The 23,076-nt window shown below is 33.5% G+C and overlaps 2 protein-coding genes and 1 pseudogene across 5 annotated transcripts; 2 read left to right on the top strand and 1 right to left on the bottom strand.

Moving 5' to 3' along the window:
- Positions 1–214: 214 nt before the first annotated feature.
- LOC137824368 (LEAF RUST 10 DISEASE-RESISTANCE LOCUS RECEPTOR-LIKE PROTEIN KINASE-like 1.4) lies at positions 215–6,356 on the top strand (annotated as a pseudogene). The gene is made up of 4 exons (XR_016514963.1): positions 215–1,133; positions 4,497–4,526; positions 4,622–4,942; positions 5,154–6,356. The product of XR_016514963.1 is annotated as an LEAF RUST 10 DISEASE-RESISTANCE LOCUS RECEPTOR-LIKE PROTEIN KINASE-like 1.4 (transcript).
- A 730-nt stretch (positions 6,357–7,086) lies between these two features.
- On the top strand, positions 7,087–7,835 carry LOC150025327 (uncharacterized). Its single transcript, XM_090294215.1, has one exon. The coding sequence runs from the start codon at positions 7,308–7,310 to the stop codon at positions 7,740–7,742; it is 435 nt and encodes a 144-aa protein (XP_090150341.1). The 5' UTR covers positions 7,087–7,307; the 3' UTR covers positions 7,743–7,835.
- Positions 7,836–14,734: 6,899 nt separating this feature from the next.
- Positions 14,735–21,180, bottom strand: CRS1 (maize chloroplast splicing factor-like protein). 3 transcript variants are annotated; one of them, XM_068631767.1, is made up of 9 exons: positions 20,390–21,180; positions 19,170–19,665; positions 17,993–18,123; positions 17,165–17,515; positions 16,928–17,084; positions 15,720–16,012; positions 15,539–15,598; positions 15,205–15,361; positions 14,735–15,087 (listed from the first exon to the last, which is right to left on the bottom strand). In XM_068631767.1, exons 1-8 carry the CDS (start codon positions 21,083–21,085, stop codon positions 15,311–15,313), a joined length of 2,235 nt encoding a protein of 744 aa, XP_068487868.1. In that variant the 5' UTR covers positions 21,086–21,180; the 3' UTR covers positions 14,735–15,087; positions 15,205–15,310. The 3 variants fall into 3 exon arrangements, with proteins under 3 accessions (XP_068487868.1, XP_090150640.1, XP_068487867.1); XM_090294514.1 differs by having other exon boundaries at positions 17,993–18,119; positions 20,390–21,179; XM_068631766.2 differs by having other exon boundaries at positions 14,950–15,087; positions 15,211–15,361; positions 20,390–21,179.
- Between the last annotated feature and the right edge of the window lie 1,896 nt (positions 21,181–23,076).

The following is a 23,076-nucleotide window of genomic DNA, read 5'->3' as shown; positions in this document are numbered from 1 at the left end:
TTTGATTTGTAATGTATTGTATACATGATAAACGAGTGTGCTGGAGTTGTTTGTTTGGAGTAGTTAGGCATGAAGTTTGGTCATAACTGGCCTGAGCGGTTAGACACACAGCACCAACCCATAAACTTTCTTTAATGTTTAACCACAGTTAGGTAACACCAATTTGACTATTTTTAACTCAACATAAGAATATTTGGTGCTGTGTCAAAGGTTAACAGATCACCTAAATTTGCGTTTGCATCAATAGTACTGAAGGTGTGAATGCACTTCAAAACTCACCAATCACTTCTAATATCCTCTTCTCTATTTATCAATTATAGTGTCAAATCCTCTTTCTCTCTTCTCTACCAAGCTGTTTTTGAAGATGCAACTTCTTCAATGCAGCTTTTTCTCATTTTTGGTCATAACCATCACCCTAAGCCAAATTCCAACCTCTTGTGCTGATGATGTGCATTATCTGAAATGCAGTTCTCCATTTCATTGTGCAAATCTCAAAAATCTAAGTTATCCTTTCTGGGGATATGGTAGACCCCCATATTGTGGCCACCCTGCTTTTAACCTACAATGCACAGGTGAAGTAGCAACACTTAGCTTTATGTCAGAGAGTTACAGAGTTCTTGAAGTCAATGATTCGGATCATAGACTCAAACTTGTAAGAACTGACTACTGGAACAACATCTGTCCTACTGTGCTCAGGAACATCACTATGGATTGCACCTTCTTTAACTATGGTTCAGATTCTCAGAACCTGACTCTCTACTATGATTGTCCTTCATTTCCTCAATCAGATAGCGTTTCCCCTTGGTTTAACTGTAGTGTAAATGGAACTCAAATGATTAACTATTTTGTGACTGAGAGCATGCTTGAAAATTCTGAATCTGGTGAAGTACTTGGAGCATGCAAATCTAGAGTAGTTGTTCCGATTTTGGAGTCAGAAGCTGAAGTTCTAGAAACAAACTCAACAGTGGAAAATCTTAAGTCCGTTCTTGATAATGGTTTTGGCGCGGAGTGGGATGCAAACAATAGTTTGTGTGATGAATGCCAAAACTCTGGTGGGCATTGTGGTTATAGCTCAAGTGAATTTGCTTGCTATTGCAGGGATGGATCTTTTCCATCCACATGTAAAAAATCAGGTGAGTAAAAACATCTCAAGTTTTCTTGTAAGTAAAAAAACCAGAAAAAGTGTATCTATAGTCACATAAGCCTTTTAAACACTTAACCTCCATCATCATGATTCATACGAACTCAATTTTCTGCTATTGGTGGGGTAGTGAATAGGATCAGCAGTAAGAATAATAATGAAAGTTTTGTTAGGAACATCATTTGTATGGTTTTCACCCTCTTTTATTCATCTTGTCAATGACTTCCTTTTGGAACATTATTGCATCACCTTTCTTTGAAAATATTGCAGATAGAATGGTAGATATCAGGTAGGTGTAAGCAGCATTCAACAACTAGAGTTCACACATTCACCTCCCTCTTAACATATCTGTTGCCTTCTTTGACTGCAATTAAACTATCTTTCATTTTATGGGACCCAGTAACTCTGTTATCTCTTGTCTGCTAAAATTTCTTGAGTCGTCATTTTATGTTCAAATCTATGGATAATTGACCTGATTTGGAGTTGTAGATGGTACTTAGATTTAGACCCAATACCACCAGGATCAAACAAACCAATTTCCAGATTTTTGCAGTTCTTCATCAAGTATCTACAAATAATTATCACTTCCTGACTTTGTATCTGTATCTTTGTTTGCTCATGCAAAATATATATAAATTCCCTTTTGTGGGTTCAAACCTCAAATTATCCAATGTGACAAGATGTTGAAGGATTTAAAAGCAGGATATTTTCAATGTTATAAGAAAAGTCATGCATATAAGGGTGGTAAAGAAGGTTGAAATCGCTTACCAAAACCTCTTGTTCTTAGGAACATTACTTGCTCAGTAAGGCAAAACTGTTTATTACCTTTTCAATGCATGTAATAGTGTTTTAAGAAAAAAGTGATTCATGGGTGGGAACTGACTTGCTTGAAAAATATGAGACGGATGAAAATCTTGACTAATTCATAGGTGATCATCACTGCTGAAATGGTCTTGGTCATGAAACTCAAACGTAAACCATTCATGCTGCTGTTCTTCATGTTCCCTGTTATCTCTTCTCTAAATTTCTGGACAAAATATGAGTAATCATAGTCTTCTACAATCCATTTTCTTCTACTGAAACATTGGGATTGAAGACAGATACATAAACATATTTTTAAAACATTGGCACCTAAACTAGCCGCCATTTGAATTAAATATATGTGTTGTGACATCATCATGTTATTATGTGTCTTTTCTCCTTAACTAACATATTCCAATGTAGTTCCTCGTCTGAACCAACCAGCCAAAACGTCCAAAAACCATGTGTAACACTGATTGAGACCCTTCTGTCATACTTCTAGATTTTGAACAGCCACCATTTTTTGAACCATACCATAAGAGTATAATTTCTGTATTGACTTAACTCAATACCCTCTCACAAAATAATTTTAAAGTGTACGAAACATGAAAAGAAAATTGACAGTATTCATTCATTCGGCTGCTACTGCTAAAGCTTACAAATCTCAGATTATAATTTTATTTTTCAAACCTTGTCAAAGTCCAAGTCAAACAAATCCATCTTCATATTTTTTTTTTTCTTTTCTCTTCTTCTCACTTCGTTTAAAGTTCAAAATCACAGCACCATAGTTCATAGGACTGCCACCACAGAAGAACAATAAACCATGTTGTCCCTGTCGTCGACCACCATCACCACCACCATTGTAGCCATCACTCTCATCTTCTCTCTCCACCCCACGACGTCGTTGCCGCCCCATGCACCACTCTCCACCTGCCACGTCACCTCCTTCAACTGCGGCACCATCACCAACCTTTCCTACCCTTTCACCGGCGGCGACCGCCCCTCCTTCTGTGGGCCCCCACAGTTCCATTTGAACTGCCAAAACGGTGTCGTTCCCGAGTTGAACATCTCATCAGTTAGCTACCGAGTCATTAGTATCGACTCGGTGGCTCAAACTCTCACCTTGGCAAGATTAGACCTTTGGAACGAGACATGCACCCATCTGTACGTGAACTCAACTTTCGATGACCCCATCTTCAGCTACGGTTCGGGGAACCAAAATCTGACCTTGTTTTATGAATGCAAACCCACTTCAGCGTTCACCAAAACACCAGAAAATTTGTTTCACTGTTATAGTAAAGGGGCTTTGAATGAGTCTTATGCTTTGGTTGGTTCTTTACCTTCGGATCCTGTTCTTGGGATTGTTGAATGCGTAGAACATATTGCAGTGCCAATTCTCAAAGAGCAGGCTGATAGGCTGGTTGAAAACCGGTCATTGCTTGGGGAGATTCTGATGAAGGGGTTCAATGTGAAGTATTGGAATCCTTATGACAGTGTGTGTCTTGAGTGTGTTGGTTCTGGTGGCCACTGTGGCTTTGATTCTGATAAGAACCAACCTATTTGTATTTGTGGGGATAAATTGTGTTCAACTCCAGGTATTTCAGCTTTTCTTTTGGTTCGTTCTCTTTTTAACTACTCTTTATTTCACTTTTCTCTTCTTCTCTTGATTCCCTTTTTGTCTCCTATGTTCAGGGTGTTTGGTTCCACATCAAACACACATCTCAGATGTCATTTTCTACTTCAACATGAATTTTAAGAACCTATATAAACTATACTTCGACAACCTGCTGTATAAAACGTGTGATGTTACAGTTTAAAAAAATATTATATATAAATTTGTAAATAAATGATATGAAAATTATTAAAATTATAGTATTGATAACATAAAAAAAATGTTTGTGAATATATCACATTCTTTTAATAGATTTTTGAACATGTTTGTTATCAGGAGTTTGAAGTAGAACTTATTTTGGCAAAGCCTTTTGAAAATTGATTTTAAAGCAAAGAACATCTAATCTAAGCAATAAATAGTAAACTCTTTAAACCAACACTAAAACCTTACAATTAATTATGAACTTTGCAAAGATGTTCAAACCTATAAATATTTACTTAGATTATTTAACTATAGTATTTTAGAGTACTTTTAGATGTCTGAAACCACACTCAATCAGTATGAATCAGGTGACCACTGAAGAGTGTAAAACTCTCAATTTTCATTCTTTTTTGGTGAAAATTCTGCCTATGATTCTTAGAATTTTAAGGATAATTAGTTTGTATTGTATGAGTAAAAGGGAAGAGGCTATGGTGTAGACTGATACCAGTGGCTGCCATTTTGTTTGGAAAGGCTCCTAGGTTCATACATTTTTTTTCTCCATTTCTTCTAGAGGTGTCACTTTTCCTGCAACTTAATTTGCATTTATAATTACAAGCTTCCACTGTTCACCCTATCGTTTAGAGAGAAAATGAGGCTTTATTAGTTTCATCTGTTGACTACCTTTCCTTTTCATCCCTCTGATCCTTTGTTTTGACATCTTATTTGTTTGGAATATTGCAGGCAAAAGCAACAATGTAGGTTTAATAATAGGTAACTTCCATTTCCTTAATTTTTTTATACATACTTAAATGCTTCCATTTTGTTAATAGAACTGTACTAATGTCTACTATTGATATTGTTATCAGGCGCTACTGTAGGAGGAGTTGCAGTCCTTGTTGTCATTCTTGGATGTGGGTACTTTATGGTACAAAGAAGAAGAAAAATTTATAATAAATCAAGAAGTATGGAGCTCTTCATAGCTCCAACTTCAAGTGGAGACACTTTTGCATCCACCACCAATACGTCTCAGAGTCTATCTTCTTACCAATCTTCCAAGTCTGATCCAGTAGCCAGGAGTTACTACTTTGGTGTCCAGGTCTTCACCTATGAGGAACTGGAGGAAGCTACCAAAAACTTTGATGCTTCTAGAGAACTTGGTGAGGGAGGTTTTGGCACTGTTTACAAAGGTAACAAAATAACTTCATGTCCATGATGCACAGATACAATTCATCTATCATATACCATATGTTTCTGATACAATGATATAATTATTCTACTAAAGATATATAGTTTAGGATATGATATCTGGAAAAATACATATCTAGATTCTGCCAATTGCTCATGTAATTGCTACTGGGAAAATCTTTTTTCTTGAACAATCTTCTATTTGTTAAACAGGTAAACTCAAAGATGGACGTATAGTTGCAGTGAAACGTCATTATGAAATAAACTCTAGGCGTATTACGCTGTTCTTGAATGAAGTTCAGATTCTAGCACGCTTAAGGCACAAGAACCTTGTGACACTCTTTGGATGCACCTCTAAACATAGCAGAGAGCTTCTCCTTGTTTATGAATTCATACCTAATGGAACAGTATCTTATCATCTTCAAGGAAGAAGCTCAAAATCAACTTTACTCCCTTGGCCTATAAGATTGAACATTGCTCTTGAAACAGCTGAGGCTCTAGCCTACCTACATGCAAATGATGTCGTACACCGTGATGTTAAAACCAACAACCTTCTCTTGGATGATCAATTTCTCGTCAAGGTTGCTGATTTTGGTCTCTCAAAGGAATTCCCAGATAATTTAATGACTCATGTGTCAACAGTTCCACAGGGAACACCTGGTTATGTTGACCCTGAGTATCATCAGTGCTACCAACTCACTTACAAAAGTGATGTTTACAGCTTTGGAGTGGTTTTGGTTGAGCTCATATCATCATTGCAAGCTGTGGACATCAACAGGAACCGCAGTGATGTGAACTTGGCAAACATGTTTGTCAAGAGAATTCAAAACCAGGAGCTGCATGAGTTGATTGATCCTTGTCTTGGGTTTGAGAAGGATGATGCTACAAGGAGGATGATAACAGCAGTGGCAGAATTGGCCTTTAGGTGTCTGCAACAGGAAAGAGATATGAGACCATCCATGAATGAGGTGGTGGAGATCTTAAGAGGAATCAAGAGAGGTGGGGTTGGTGCAGGGGAAGAGACAGAAATATTGGATATTAGGACTGATGAAGTTATACTTTTGAAGAAGGCTCATTCCCCGGTTTCACCAGATTCAGTTGTTGAAAATTGGGTTAGTGGCTCCTCTGTATCTAACTCCTCATAGCTTCAAGCTTTCATTTTCTCTTGGTGAGGATCTAGATTAGACAGTGAAACTTCTGTACTGTGTCAAATATCAGTGAGCTAGTTTAGAAGTCATAGCCTTCACATGTATTTTCTCTAAAAGCTTCTGATTTGATCTTTTATTTGGGGCTTGTATGCTATGATGATGATGATAGAAGTTCTGTGACTTCACTGTTGATTCAAAAAAAAATGTAATATGCATAGGGGACAGAGAAATATATAGATATAGATATAGCATGTGTTGCATACAGTAATTGGTTTGTGTCTTATATCATTTCAGAGAGAAAACATGAGGGCCTTTATGTTCCCTTCCACAACTGCAGAGAAAAATGAGAAAACAAAATGAGTATTTTAAACAAATAAGTTTTAATTCTTTTATATATTATAAAATGTTTTAATTTTTAATTAATGTAAAATTTCTAACATAAATTCAATATCAATAAAGAATATTGGTTAAACAAGTAAAAAGAATAATCAAATCATACTGACAAAATAGAAACCAAATCAGCCATAGATTGTTCTATTGAAATTGGTGACTCCATGTCAAACTTGCACTTAAATGAATTGGACTTTTTTCTTCTGTTTTGAATGCATTAATTGATTAATGGCTATATTTCTTGGGAGGTTGCATGTCCAATGTAATTCAATCTTTTCTGGTCTTCCTTACTACACTAATTCTCATAAACACATCTCAATCTCATAAATGAAAATCAAAGATAATTCATCAAACATATACAAACATGAGAGATATTAACTGAGAAAGTCATTTGGCACAAGTTCTTAAATTTGTATTGTGACTTTACTTTGACTTTGATGTTCCTTATGTAAAAATAATGATTTTTTATTAACAAAATCCCTTATATATGTTTTGAAAAGTGTATTTCTACATAAATGAAATTCACAACCCTCAAAACCTCATAAGATGATTATGATGGATTTAAAACATTTTGAATTGGACTTAGGAAAATGAAAAGAAGAATAAAAAAATAAAAGTTGAATAGTAATATAAAAAGGAAGGAAAAAGGAAAAAAGACAAGAAAATAGCATTGTGAAGTAGTAGAATTTGGGTGAAGAAAAAAAGGCAGCTTTTTTATTCCCCGATAAAGCCCTCTTCCCTTCCCTTTCCTTTCTCAGTCCAATCAATCTCTCTCTTCTTCTTCTTCTCTCAGATCTCACTCTCTCTCTTTCTCTCTCCTCACTTCTCAATGCACAAATTCAAGTTTCTCGCCACCCAATGCGCCGTCGCCGGCAGCCCCACCCGCAGTCCAACAACCAGTCCTGTCATCCACCTGCGCCGTCGCAAGACCCTCCGCATGTTCCTCGCCCGACGCCGCTTCCACGCCCCACCGCAGGATCCCCCGCCCCTCCCCGAGTCCCGCGTCCGCCACAAGCTCAAGGACCTCTTCGTCTCCTCGCCGCCGCCGCCCCTTAACGAAGACAGAACAATCTTCCATCATCAACAACAACAGCAGCAGCAACGAAAAGAAGAAGAGAAAGAGGATCAGCCCGACGAACTCATCCTCCGCGCCGGATCTCCCTTCCGGCGCTCCGCCGCCGCTCTCCGCCCGGTATCCTCCGTGTTCCGCTACCGGTTGCTGAGAAGAGCGTGGCGGCCGGTTCTCGTCACCATCCCTGAATAGTACTACTCACACGTTCTCTCCACTGTGTCATAACTGTACGGACTAATTCAATTCCCCAATTTTATTTATTTTTACCTATTCCATTCTTTTCAATTCTTCCCCAAGTAATATCAGAAAAAAAATAATCTTTATACTAATGTCAGTTGCTAACTTGCGCCCAGTGCGCTTCTGGTAAAAATAGCCATGAAGGTAGTAAGTAATTAATGGAGCCAACACTTTGCTGGTTGCCCCATCAGCGAAATTTCTATCTCCTACTTTTTCACCAATATTTTATTCTTACCACACTCCATTTGATTTCGGATTATTAACTACAAAATTTGTTAACGTGTTTTGGACGTTAGTTAACTGTTATATTTAATGTGAATTTTCAAATTCAATTTTGGAGTTAGTATTTTCGGTGTCCTTGCGGTGTCTGTATTAGTGTTTGTGTATGTGTCTGGATGTGTCCGTATCAGTGTCCGTATTAGTGTTTTTATTAGTATTGTATTAGTGTCGATGTTCGTATTAGTGTTTGTGTTTGTATTAGTGTTTGTATTAGTATCGTATTAGTGTCGATGTTCGTATTAGTGTTTGTGTTTGTATTCGTTGTGTTTGTATAAGTGTATGTGTTCGTATTAGTGTCTAGTATTAGTGTCTGTGTTCGTAATGAGTGTCTGTATTAGTGTTTCAGTTGGTAAGTGTTTGTATTAGTGTTTGTATTTTTTGAGTTCGTATTAGTGTGTGTTAAATAGGTTAGTAATTATAAAGTGTGAAGTTATTAATTATCGATTTGACATGATTTGTAAACAGGTATTAGTATGGTACTTATTTTTGTGTTTATTAGAATGGATCTAGATGAAGAGGGATGAGAGTTAAGTGGTTGTGAGAAAGAGACTGCGATACTTTCCTACAACTCTGTCTCTATTCGCAGAGCCATGTGATTTTGCTCAAAGCTGGATTCTTTTTATCCACAGTCTTCTGTGTTTGTCCTGCCCCCACTGGATCCAAAGAGGTTTATTTTGTAGTAATCCTTAAGCAATGCTTTATTCGGGGTGGAGTTGTTAGAGAATGTAAAAAATATTGATATTTTCCCTGTTGGTTTTATTTTTTTAATGAAATACATCTTTTGGTTCTTCTCTTTAGTATGCTTAAAAGGGTAGTAATAATAATACATTACACTGGTATCAAATGGTGTCCCAACTAAATTATGCAAGGATAATGCAGATTCCCTTGTACTTCTGTATGGTTTATACTCTTTATAAGGTAGGCCCTATGTACGTGTGTTGATTTATTGCGTAACGTGTGTGCTGTAACATGTGTACTTTTTTAATCCTTAGTTATAGGGTTCTAAAATAATGATGTTGAGCACAATGTGGGGAAGTACTTGAGATCGATCTAAGAAGAAGCATTAAGGGCTTAATGGGATGCCATAGAATAGATGTGTGCCTGTTATCCGTGAGTTTATATTTAATTGGTGGCTCATCATTTGTCTCTGTTGCATAGGGACTAGAGACCCAGTGACTGACAAAGAGTTTTGTTTTTGTTGAAACCTTCAAGGAATCTTGGTGTTTGAAAGACCATTTGTTCAGCCATTTTGTTTGTATTATCTTGTTGAAGTCACCTATAAAAGGTGAATTGCTGTGCTCCCTAATATCCCATTTAGTATCTAAACAGCCCCACCATGGCATTATTGAGGGCATCTTGTCTCTAGTACCCTTTCTTAAGGGCATGTCAGATAATTCTGAACTTCTTAAAGAGGATACTTATCAGGGTATAATCATTTTCTGTGCTGCATTGCATAATAAATACATAAAAGTACTTGAGTTGATAAAACAAACTAAAGGTGGATACAGAATGGAAAGTGAGTAATTATTTCCAGATAATGAAAACTAAAATACTAATTACAGTGTTGTTAGTTGGTGATTTTGCTATTTGCAGAAAGAGATGTGTGTGTGAATTGGGTTATTGCTTTGGCTTGAAGTATAGTGGTGGTGTGAAATTGTTTTGGACACGTTAGGAGGAATCTTTCCCTTCTCCACTACCTCATCACAACAAAAGCAAATGACAACCAAAATAACACTTCTGCTGCTAAATACGTTTCACTCAGTTCTTTCTTTCGTAACAATTTTCATTTTTAAGTTTTTTCTTTTATATAGTCTGAATAAAAACACGTGGCAGAAAAATATCACCATATATCTATCTAACACAAGCATGGACACTTATATGATACAAACACGAAGATACGTATAATCTCTAAACAGTAAGATGTAGAGACACAGATCTATATATTATATAATTATGAATCATATAAATTGATAATAAAGATTTATGTGTGTAAATATGTTTCTGTTTTTTCTTTAGCAGACAGATGTTTCTTATGTTGATTCAAAAGGATTTGTTCCTTATTTTTATAATTGTAATAAAAATTTATATAATAAATTTGATTTTTTTTTTAAAATAATGTATTTTTTCTTTTTAAAATTATATTAGAACCGTGTTAGAATTATCAGAAATTAAACAAATATTTTTTAAATTGAATTCTTACAAATATCATACAAATGGTGGTGTCCGATACCGTGTCTGATACATGTGTCTAATACAAACACATCATTTAAGAGGAGTGTCCAAACCTTCGCTATACATTGCTTTAACTCATTGTTAATTGCTACCGTCCCTCATATGCGAATTTGATCGAAAAGTGATGACATTTACACATGAATTTAATTAGTATTTAAAAAAATTATTCATTGAATAAATAATCTATCACACAAATTTCTTAGATTGTTAATCAATTATAATTGTCACGTTTAGTAATTATTTTTTACATTTACATGAATTACTTTACTTAAATTTATCATAATTTCTAACTGGTCGACGTGTAATTTTCTTATGTACATTTTTAATACCAAATGAAGAAGATGAAAGCAACTCTTAACGGAAAGCAAATGGTGATCACATGGAATGCTTGTACTTTTGCTTTGTTGGGTTGCATTGGATGACACACGTGCCTTTTAGATGATACTGGAACAAATATTTACTGAATAATTCAAACCATTTTTATATTAATATACCGTTTGAAAAAATATACATAAAAAATAATGTTTAATCAGTGTAATTCTAATGTACCAAAAAAAAGTGTTGGTATCACTAAACTGAAAAAGTGTATGGTAGAGTAATTGATTGGTATTATTGAAGGTATAACTTTGTTTTACTCATGATATTCAACTTTAGTTGAATTAATCTCTTTCTTTCTTTATGGTTGTTACAACTCATAATTACCTTTTACCTAATGCTTTGACCAAACTCATCACACTTGAAGAATATGTATACCTGTGACTCTCTTATTCGTTGCTCCTTAGCACCACCTTTCACCAATGCTTGTGGCCAAAGGTTTCTTTTTTGTATTTTTTTCTTCATGTTTTCTATAGCCAAAGGTGTAGAGGTTTATTCATGGCATTACAAAAAGTTAATATTCACCTTTTTATTTAGGGGTAGTGGATCTTGTTAAGGAAGATAAAATAAATTAGGATTTCTTATTTTAAATTGGCATTGTACAAATAAGGTAATGATATATGTCTTTTAGGTTAGTCACGCTTTATGGTATATTAAAATCGAAATCTTAATTAGGATGGTTTTATTTTCGATTTAGGAATAATCGAGATGGAGTACTCATGCTTAACCAATGACTGTTCATGTGTTGATGACTTGAAAGATTGCACCATGTCCAGTATCAAGATCTGAATATATAAAATATCTTGTACTCAATTTATGATTGAGACTTGTTATCTCAAAAGGATAATAGCCTCTCAAGATCAAGCCTTTCAAGACAAAGAGCTTAAGCACACTCATGTGTTGGGAGAGTTAAGCATCGAGGGTGATGAGGCTAAAGTTTGTTAAGTCTTGAACACATCAAACAACAATCAAATTGTAGCGTTGTAACTGACTAATTCATGAGAAAGACGTAGATAAAATTATTTTAAAAGGAAATGGCATGATGTTTCGAAACAACATGTTGAAAAAATCAAATATCACTTCTCTACTTAAGGATTACATGATACATAAGCTTCTCATAGGGTACATAGGCTCTTTAGGACATAGATTTATGAAGAACACTCACTCATACATTCTAGCACATAGATAAATAAATAAGAGCAAAAATTCATTAATACATGGGTTAATAGGGTTAAATTGGAGTGTATGTTCATTAGTGTTAAGCTAATAATATATTAATTTTGAAACCCATTAGATCTTAGGCTAATAAATTGAGATCGAGACTCATTAGCTCTTTAGGCTAATAATAAATCGAAATCAAGATCCATTAACCCTTGAGGTAGAATAAAAATCCATTGTCTCTTTATTAATAATAAATTGGGATCAAAATCCATTGACTCTTTAAACTAATGATAAATCGTAGTTGAGACTCATTAGCTGTTTACACTAATAATAAACTAGAGTCGATATCCATTAGCTTTTTACACTAAAAAGAATTTAGAGTCAAGACTCATACTAATAATAAATTATAATTGAGGTTCATTAGTTATTTAGACTAATAATAAACCGGGGATTGAAATTCATTAATTATTTTTTGGCCTAATCATAAGATTGAGGTCTACTACCATTTACGTTAATAATAAATTAAGATTGAGATTTATTAAGTCTTTGTACTAATAATAAATAGAAATCAAAATTGATTAACTATTTAAGTTAATAATAAATCAGAGTTGAAATCCATTAACATTTTAAGTTAATAATAAATCAACAGATGCCGACAAATTAGAGAAATTAGGCAGCAAGAATGAAAGTCGCGTCATCAAGGGTTAACCTCAATTCAACCAAATATTTTTCTTTAAAAAACAAACATTTCAGCAACACATTCAAAAACACTTTCATAAAATTACACATTCACAAAATCAAAGGTTGAGAAGAATTCAATTCAACCTTTTTTTTTTCTTTAAAATACAGCATGTGCACACAATTTCAAAACCACTTAGAATATTTGTGATCCTCGTTCCCATTGATCAAAGAAAATAGCAGGGCATTATTATTATTTATTTTATTATTCTAAGGATTAAATTTTGATATAAACATTTAAGGTGTGTTTGGTGATGTTATCTCAATAATATACATGAATATATAATATAAGTTTTTATTAGATAAATTAGATATAAAAATTTGATTTTGATTAAAAAATAATACTAAAAACATCCAAACATGTATTTAAACTGCTCTTTACAAAATTAAAAAAATTACAAGCAAAATAATACTTCAATTTATAAAGAAAAATTAATTTGGTGACTTATTCGTTACACTAATGATATATATAGAAGTATATTTATAAAACTAAAAATAGTTCATATTCATCCTTTTATTTGGGGATAGTGGTATTGACAAGATGAAATTTAGGACTTTTTTTTTTATCTTAAATTGACTTGCATATAATAGAAGGTGCCGTTATAAAATCATTATAGTTTTAACTGGGGTATACAAATATTTAATTTTTATTTAACTTTACATTCATCATCATATATTTTTCTTTACACATTTAAGTGATTAGAATTTTTTAGAGCATGCTTGAATAGAAATATTTCTCAGTGTAGAAAAGGAATTTTTGAAGATACAAATTGTTCTAATTTGACTCTTGGATTTTTCACCATTCCACAAGATTTGTTTTTTGTTAATTTGGTCTTTTGTGTGTTATCAGAAACAAAAAAAAAATCTGGCTTCTTCTTCCTGCACCCCTACATTTTTCTTCCTGCACCCCCACAATTTTCTAAATCCCGAAATTGGCCTTAATATTTTATTTGAAAAGGGACACCGTGGTTACTGGAAATAGGAATCTGGGAGTGTGCTACGGATTCAGCAATCCGGAACTGAATATTTTTTTTTCCGGATGAGGGAGTGTTCCGGAAACAATTTTTGCATAAATTATTGATTTTCCGGATTGCTGAATCTGGAAGTCTAATTCTATTACGGATTCATGGATCTGGAATGCTTTTTTTTTTTAATTACGGATTTTTGAATCCAGAATGCATATTTTTGTTACGGATTGGTGAATCCAGAATGCATATTTTTGTTACGGATTGGTGAATCCGGAATGTTTTTTTTAATGATGCATATTTTGAATTACGGATTGATGGATCCGAAATTTTTCTGGATTCCATAATTCATAATGCAAAAAATAAATACAGTTCAAGTGCATTTTAGGATTTTTAAAGAATAATAGGGACAATTTGGTCTTTGCATAACATTGTGGGGGTTCAGGAAGAAAAATGTAGGGGTGCAGGAAGAAACTGCCAAAAAACCTATTATAAGAAAGCCCACGAAAATAGACCTCGGATTGTGGCCTCTAACCAGCAAGCCCAAGTCCATAAAGGTTAATGATAAATTCTTCCTGCACCTCCGCCTCTTCTTCCAGCACCTACATAGAAGAAGGGAAATGACAATTTTACCCTCTTCTTTATTTTTTCATTGGACAACCATGTTTGGCCATATACGACTTCTTATGGCCCATGTTTTCCTTCATCTATAAATTTCCTTTTTTTTTTCATTTCCAAATCTAAGTTTATTATTTACTATAAACAAGAATATAATTTCAATATACTATCATTATGTAGATTTTAAACTTTAATTTAGTTGGAAATCATTCTAAATTTGACTTCTAAATTAGAAAAATACTAGTACATTTTTTTTACATCTTTCACTATTGATTACAATTAATTAAATAAAATTATTTCACATCTTATTTTATGTTGTAAATTTACTAATTATAAAAGTGTGTTAAAAGAAGTATCCTTAAATTTTATTTTATGAGTAAAAATGAAGCAACATTAGCCTTTTAAATTAACATATGATTCAACATGCCGGTGCAATAATAATCTTCAAGATTCAATATTGTTTTGAAAGTTCTGAAAAACGATTTGAAGAACTTGTGAGTCTGCCATTTGAATTATTATTTGTAAGGTTCTAACAGGATAATTCATTTCAGAAGTATTAGTTCAAAATCACCTTAAGGATTAGTCTAATTTAACTTTATTTTTTTGTTGGGATTCATTATAACATGTATAAAGAATGTATGCTATTTTACAACCTTGTACAAGTATTTTTGAGCTTCCACATGAAAGCTATGCCTCTTCAAAGGATTCAGCTTCAACTTACAGAAAGTTGACAGTGGTTGAACATGAGTCAAAAGCACTTCACTCTCATTAACATCTGATTTCTGCAAGAGGTAAAAAAATGAATTGAATCCCACAATCTACCCTGCTAAAACTTCCAGGATCTACATTAGTGCATGTGATTTCCTCCATGCAGATTTGCTGTTTCAATGATTTCCAGATGAATACAGCAGCAACGGTGATGCTTTGGTTCTCTGGAGAGGAAGTTCACATATAACCAATTAATTAAACAAGGAACTGTTTGGACAACTGAATTCAAATGAAAAAAATTCACAACAGTTTAGTGGAAAAAGCTATGTTGCTATTCTTACTCATGCCTTTTGAATTTCTCATATGTCTCATCCAGCACCAATGAACAGGCAACTAGAGAGAAGTTGCAGCATGATATATCATATATGTATTGTACACATGCATGTATTAATTTTCAGATTCTCTCAGCTCAATTTCCTTTCTCTGATGCAGGTCTGCCTAAAATTGCAAAAAACAATCCCAGTTATACAGCTTTTATATAAATTTTTTTATGTTAGGCATCATTATGCAACTTGACATCTCAGTTAAGCTGACATCTCAACAAATAAAGAAATTTATTTAGAGATACTTGCTATACATGAATGCCAGTTTCAAGCACAGATTGTTGGTATTTACCAGTTTCTGCTCTAACTCGGAGACTGACTGCTCTCTCTGACGAGCAAAAAACTTAAGGGACTGAAACAATATTAAGAAAAACAGTGTTGAATGGCAAATGAAGCTTAATGAATGGAAAGTACAAATAAAAGAACTGCGTATGAGTTTCCAACAATGGATGCAAAAGAAATCAGTCACTTACTCCAAATCTTTGCAATTCAAGAGATCTACGCAATGCTTTTCTTTTAGTTAGAAGATTTTTTGCTAACTTTACTGAAGGCCGAGTATAGTTTTTTCCACGGTATATAATGATAGCATGACCCCGTTTTAGGTTGTCAACTGAAACTAAAATTCCACCACTTTCTGTTTCCAGCAATTTTGCAGTGTTTATGACCTGACTGAATAGTTTCTGCATTGTAATGACCTTCACCACTTCTCTGTGTTTCCAATGCTGATGTAGGCCTTCCAATACACCATCAAATATTCCACGTCTTCCTGCATTCACTTATACATTAGCAATGCTGAATTTAAATAATATTGCGATATATATGAAATCCATATGGAATATTCATAGATACGTGTGCTCGGTACAATCAATTGCTAAGAGAAATTCTGAATGAAAAAGCTTTCCACAGTAGAATGTTATGCCAAACATCCACATATATAGTCTTTCTTAATAGACTGTGCAGGGACTCTTTGGCTATGGGGTGCAACTTCTTTGATACATGCATGTACATGAATATGCAATTCCCTAAGTACATAAATCTACTATTTTCCAAGTACATTAAGGATTGTTACCTATTTCTAACAATTATATCCAAAGAAACCATCTAACAAAATTTCTTCAATGTATATGCTCTCTAACAAAATTTAATCCATGTATGGTATTTGAATGAACTAGGTATAAGTCAACCTCAAAAAGCTATATCATGGGGAGAGGATTGCCTCACCCAAGACTAAATGTTGAGAATTTAGAGCTTAAGTTTACAAGATTGAACATTTTCCAATAGCCTAACATCAATAGTAGATAGGCATATATTTTGGTCAGCAAAAAATAAATTGAATAAAAAAGGGATACTTCAGGGGTATCACAACCCGTATACAAGAACCAAGAGGTCTTCACCATCTATAGTCTTAGATAGGCATTAATATGAAATGTAGCAAAGGCTAATAAACCCCAAAAGCTACCATATGGGGAGGGGTATAAGGAGTACTTTGAGTAACTGATGTGGAACATCTTAACAATTGGTTTACTCAGCAATAAGGAATTAAAAGATAGCTAAAAACAAAGGTAAAAAAAGCAAGTCATATGTAGACACAGGAATGCTGGGAAAAAAAATGTAGAAACAAGAATGGAGAGTCTGTAAATGTGTATATCCAATTTAAATTGTCGAAGTGGAATTTCCATACCAAGCAATAAGAAACTTTGCATCTTCAATCCTATCTTTCGAAAACATTCTCGCTCTTCATCTGTCATCATTTCCAAATCAGTATCCTGCTCACTGGGTGTCCATGCAGCATTTAACTTTGATAATTCCTTCCCTGATTTCTCCATTTTCTTGTTAAGCTGCAGAATCCACTCAATTAATTAAAGAGTATCAACATATAATAAATGCAAAAGGAAAACTTTAATTAACTACATCTTACAATTAATGCTCTGTGTTGTTCCTCTTTCAATTCCTTCTCCAGTCTACATATTTCTGCTTCTAGTTGAAGGTTTAACTCTATGTCTCCTTTTTTTGCATCCTCAAACTTTGTTTGAATTTCCTTGAATTCTGTTAAAGTTCCACTTGTACTAGTGTCTTGTGGCACTTCATCAATAGGAGAAAGGGCTTCCAGTGCTTTCATTCGCGCAACTTCTTCATGAAGTTCGAAACTTTTAAGCTCCAATTCTCTGTTTTCTACCAAAGTTGCAACTCTTTTTGGAAGGAAATCATTTCCCCTATAGAGTATTATGTAAAATTTGTTGCGCAATAACAAAACTCCTCCAGTGAGATACTGCATTAAATACATAAAATATTTAGACCTGTTTCTGGATACATAAACCAAAACCATTAAAAGAACTAATATACAAGCTACAAAAGACAGCCCAAGCGACCAACTCCACCAGTATTGCATGACTATTAGGCATAGAGCATATATGCAAGCTAATCTGGAAAAATATGGTTGGTGCAACAAGTGATTTTTTCTTCCAGTAGACATTGTGAAAATTCATTCTAAATTTAATAATCATAGGCCCTTGCATCGTAGTGACTTACACAGCCATTCTTGTATCAGGCTACATTTCAAGCTAGGACAACCAATACAACAAGTTTTTCCCCAACAAGTGAGTTAGGACAATCATTTAACTGTCTCCATCACAACACAACATGAAAAAGTCCCGCTCAGATGCATAATATTGTTAATGAAACCTACACCTAACGTTTAGGACTGCATCTCATATACATGGGACAGTTAAATTTCTATCAAACTTGCCTTTAGTTCATTGGCCATCATTTCATTGTCAGTGTTTGGAATTCCGTACTTGATAGAAATTTTTGCTATAAGACTCTTCTCCCACAACTTTAAGATAGCAGCAGCTAAGCCCTTGAGTCTTTTGTTCCTTCCTTCATAAAAAAAGAGACAAAAATATTTAATTAACTTCATGCACAAAACTTCCACAAAAATAGCTATGCTGGGCAATTGCTTATTGAAGCTAATGTTAATTTACAAGTAATTAATTAAGATTTTCCTTATTGAAGTTATTGATTAGCTTCATCATTCTTGAAGAAATTACTTCTTGATATGGATACCGCTTGACCATGTATATCCAGTGGATAAATATTGCATCAAGAACTCAGCCCCATTCAAGTATGCTATTGCTTTCTAAATTGATACCATTGAGGTCAAAAGATTAAGACATAAGAACTATCACCAATTGTGGCAACTGACACTGAATTGTATATCTAGTTATTTCCAAGAATCGGCCAACAGACTCTTTGAATCGAGTCTCTATCTACAAGTATAAAATCAGTCATGAAAACAAACATGGATGCTCATGCTTGTAAAGATGAGTTTATGTCTTATGCACAACAAAAATAAGTTATTGGCTATAACCTACTTATAAGCTAGTATGTACAAAACTATGTTATTCAATTCATTATATCTGAGGAAAGAAGGATGACAGAATTCATAACCTGATGAAATAAACAGCATTGTTCAATTAAGGATAGGCAAAAAATTCACTGAGTCAGCCATAACAGCAAATTAATGATAAGAAGATTGCTAGCAACACACTCTTTCCACGAATTTGACAGTTGAAGTGTATTAAAAACTATGATATCATGATTGAGACTGATTATACAATGTGAAAGTCACACAATATTGTGATTTTCAATAAATTTCGATCAATAATGAAGAGTGTTAGAAAGTGTGTTGCTAGCATTTCTCATAATGATACAAAGAGCTGGAGAGTGAAGATATCTCGAGATAATGTTGATGATGATGATGATAACGATGACCAAATGGTCAAATATGAAATCAAAGCAAATAAAAATTATAAATATATATTTTGTTAAGCTGAATTATCCTGGTAATTATTTTATATAAATTGTACACCTATTAAGGAAAGTCTTCAAAATAAATTGAAGGATCACAAGAAGCAGGAGGGTACCAAGGACAAAATGAGTCGGTAAAAGTTGAGCAAGCTTCCTGAAGTATGTTAGTTCATAATCACTTAGTTTAGCACAAGAATGAGGTGGACAGATCCTTAATGGAGGCTGAAATCCAGGAACATCTTCAGGAAGTAAGTCAGCATCTACTGGCAATGGCTTGGCCATCCACCAATCAATGAAGCGAGGTCCTAGGTCATCCAATAATCTATCAGTTTCCCTCTCATACAGTGAGCCATTGGCCGTTTGAAAATTCATATTTTGTTCACTAGTTGCTATAGAATCCTTATCCTCAGCAATGAAGTTCAGCATCTCACTCAAACTGTGGTTGGAATCAACTGAGCATATATCACCAGTGGTAGCTAATTCCGCCCCACTCATTTCGGAATGATTTGTTCTTAGACTGGGATAACCTGTAGTTGTCAACTGATGATTGCCTCCATGGTAAACCACAAGAAAATCCTTCTTACTCAAAACAACCAAGCCTCCAGTCTTTGTCTATTCAAATGGAAAATGAGAACTAATGTAGTCATAAGATAGTGTGGAAGGATAACATGAAACATGTATAAAACATAACAGAAATAATTATGTACAAATCAGAACAGTTTGATTAATATTACATCATTGACAAAACTAATTCATGGAAAATTATTATTTGACAACTGCTTTTTAAGCTGCACCAGATTACAACACATTTAAAAGTTATTTTTACCCTTCAACAAATCTACCTACTTCATCAATCAAAGTTTTATTGAAGGTGTTTTTGGCGCAAGCTGTCAAACTATCATGACCCCTAATTCATATATAGCAGCACATCTGCACTATATAGCAGTAACAAGACACTCCATATTATATATCAATAATTAGTCAAAGTCAAACCAGCTTATATCAAATTTCAATATTGAACACCTATAAACATACTTGCATATTTGAATCCTTATCTTAGCTCTAAAAGTTGGAAATTCTATCAAACCAAAACAAATGCTTAACTAGCAAAAACACAATGCACAAAGTATGAATTGCATCAACAAATACAACTAGATTGTCAGCAGGCAAAAAATAACTATACACACAGCACAACATGGCCTTATACAGCCCATCCTTCAGTCATGCACAGGTGCAAAACATTAACAGTCTAACTTAATGATCCATGCTTTCAGTAATATAATGATGGCAAGCAGTTTAACAAAAGTCTACTGGTGGAATAAGAAGAAACAAAAACCTCAACAATTTCTCGAGCTCTACTCATATTCCTGCATAAAGGGATATCAAATTTAACCATGGCAAGCTCATTTCTCCTCCAAGTCCATTTAATTTGATCCACAACATCTTGTGTAACACCAGCTTTCTTAACCTTGATCCAGGTTCTCATCGTTGCAGCTTCATTCCTCAACCTTCGAAATAGTACCTTATCAAGAGTCAACTCTGCAGCAGTGACAGTCCTTTTCCTTTTAATTTTCTCGTAAACAAACTTCCAATCGTTCTCCCATGGCATTCTCCCCTTAGTTCTTCTAACTTCCTCATTTTCCTTCAAACTATCCAAAACTCCTCCAATGTTTTCAACATTGGGAGAACCAATAAGAGCCCCAGCAGAATTGTGAGTGCCGTGAAGCTTTTCAACCTTCTCCACAATTTTCTTCATGGTCTTCTTCCCCCTGGCCTCTTTGCCCATCAAATCTTTATCAGAAAGTTCTTGTCTTTCCAACTTGAACTTCTTGGATTTGGGGTTGGACAGGTCAAGGAGCTCATTGGGTTGGAGAAGAAGAGGACCCTTCATCCATGGAGGAGTGGGGCCTTTGATGGGAAGTTGAGAAGGGGTGTTGTTGGAATTGGGAAGCATTGAAGAGGAAATGTGAATGTAAGAATATGAATATGCATTTGGAGAGAAACGAGGAGAAAGAGAAAGAAACAGCATCATTGATTCTACCCACAAACACCATACGACGAATGATGAAGCTTAGCTACTCAACTCAATCTTCTTCACCATTTCTTCATTCTTCTCATTTTCATTTGAGAAAAGCTTTTATGAACAGTATAAACTATTTATAATAATATAATAATATTTTTAAATTAAAAAAAAATATATTAATTTATTGGTCTGAAGTGTATGTTTATACTCTTCATGGTGATATTGTTTTTCTTTAAAATTATTTCAAATTGAAATTAAGAAAATGACATTATTTAAGTTTCATGCAAGAAAAAGTTCAGTAAATCAATTTTTAAAATAATTTTGAAATTGGTCATTTTCTTTATATTTAAAATTACCTTATAAATATGTTTCTTATATTAAAATTAATTTCTGTATATATATATATATATATTAGAAATAAAAATTTAGAAAAAATGTATGAAAAAATTTAATAAATTAATTTGCATAAACTAATTTTATCTTTATAAGAGATGTATAAAAAATGTAAGACGAGAATAAGATAGAAGATGGGTGACTACAGAAGGAGACAGGGAAGGGTATTTTTGTCTTTTAAACCCTATGGAAGTACAGGGAGAAATCATGAAAGTGCGTGAAGAAATAACCCATTTCACATGGATATGATCCAAAGCAAAGCCCAAGATTTTTATAAACAAAAAAAATATAAAATAAAGCCAATCATTGAACTATCAATAATAATATAACAATTACTTCACTCACTAAATGCACCCCCACACAAGATTTCATTTATTTTTTTTCTGTATTTGTTATTCCACTTTGATTAATAATATATATATATATATAGTTAAATATGGTAGGTAAATGTATAAACGTTTACTGTAAAAAAAAATATTTATTTCATATTTTCTTAATTTATCGAAAACCACGTTAGGTAAGAAATGATTGCGATTTCAATATCCTAAACGTGTGAAAATATTATTTGAAAATTTAAATAATAATAAAGATATTAAAATAATAACTAGAATTTAAAAACTCTAATCACAAATCCATAACAAGATCCTATGGACTTGATTAAAAGTTACGTGTAGAAAATTAGCAATAAAGCTGTTGAGTAGTTTATAAAGAAATAGTAAAATGAGATTTATGATGTTAATTGTTACTTAAGCGTCTAAGTTACGATTGAGAGGTGAATTGTGACTCTCAATAAAAAGTAACTATATGGTTTAGGAAAATAAGAAAGAAAGTGAGAAAAAAAAGTATTTGATAGTAATATTAAGTAATAGACTTTAAACTTATTAAACTTAACCCAACCTTTAATCAAACATGCGATCACGCGATAGTGGGTGATCAAATTCTTGTTATAATATATTCTAGATGATTCTGATACGATATTAACAAGTGTATATATTTTCATTTTTTTAAATATAATCTGTATGTAATTATTCTCGTTTCATAACACCAAAATTACATATAAATTAGGTCTGTATGTAACTTTTGGTTTACATCCAGAAAAAATCCGTATATAACATGTATTTATATATTAAATTAAATTTATATTAAATATTCATATATAACGCTCAATTTACATAGAGATTCATGTAAATAAATAATTTTGATAAAATAAGGTTTCTACCGATTTATATATCGTAAAAGTCAAAAGAAACTAAACTTTAAATAACTTCAATAATAAAATATTAATAGTTTAACTTATAAAATGAGATATTTGTATAAAGATGATGAAAGTGTAGAATGAATGATGAGGAATGGGTGAAGATTGAGCCAAAACGAAAGAAGAGAGTTGGAAATGGCGTAAAGCTGCGAGCACTCGAACAGCGCAATGTAAAAACCAGAAACGCAAAGATGAAGTACTTTTTTAGTGTTTGGATAATTGAATAGGTGGCTTTATTGGGTGAATGGATTCTGACAGTTTTGCGTGAAACCGTAGAAGAAGGGTTAAAAGAAAGTTATCAGAAAGTAAGAAGAAAGTGGTGGTGGTGACATGTTCGGTAGCAGCACGAGTG

Source organism: Phaseolus vulgaris, chromosome 8 (assembly GCF_051622355.1).
Source record: "Phaseolus vulgaris cultivar YP4 chromosome 8, ASM5162235v1, whole genome shotgun sequence".
Classification (NCBI taxonomy): domain Eukaryota; kingdom Viridiplantae; phylum Streptophyta; class Magnoliopsida; order Fabales; family Fabaceae; genus Phaseolus; species Phaseolus vulgaris.
The sequence above is the reverse complement of the archived record's forward strand: the minus strand, read 5'-3'. Positions and strand labels throughout refer to the sequence as shown.

What these genes read in the sequence shown, in the direction of transcription:
- LOC150025327 (XM_090294215.1), top strand. Translation starts at nt 7,308, where the DNA reads ATGCACAAATTCAAGTTTCTCGCCACCCAATGCGCCGTCGCCGGCAGC.
- CRS1 (XM_068631767.1), bottom strand. Translation starts at nt 21,085, where the DNA reads ATGATGCTGTTTCTTTCTCTTTCTCCTCGTTTCTCTCCAAATGCATAT. An exon ending in AACAACACAGAGCATTAATT is followed by an intron (nt 17,085 to 17,164) that starts GTAAGATGTAGT and finishes TGGATTCTGCAG; the next exon opens with CTTAACAAGAAAATGGAGAA. An exon ending in GCAAAGTTTCTTATTGCTTG is followed by an intron (nt 16,013 to 16,927) that starts GTATGGAAATTC and finishes AAGTGAATGCAG; the next exon opens with GAAGACGTGGAATATTTGAT.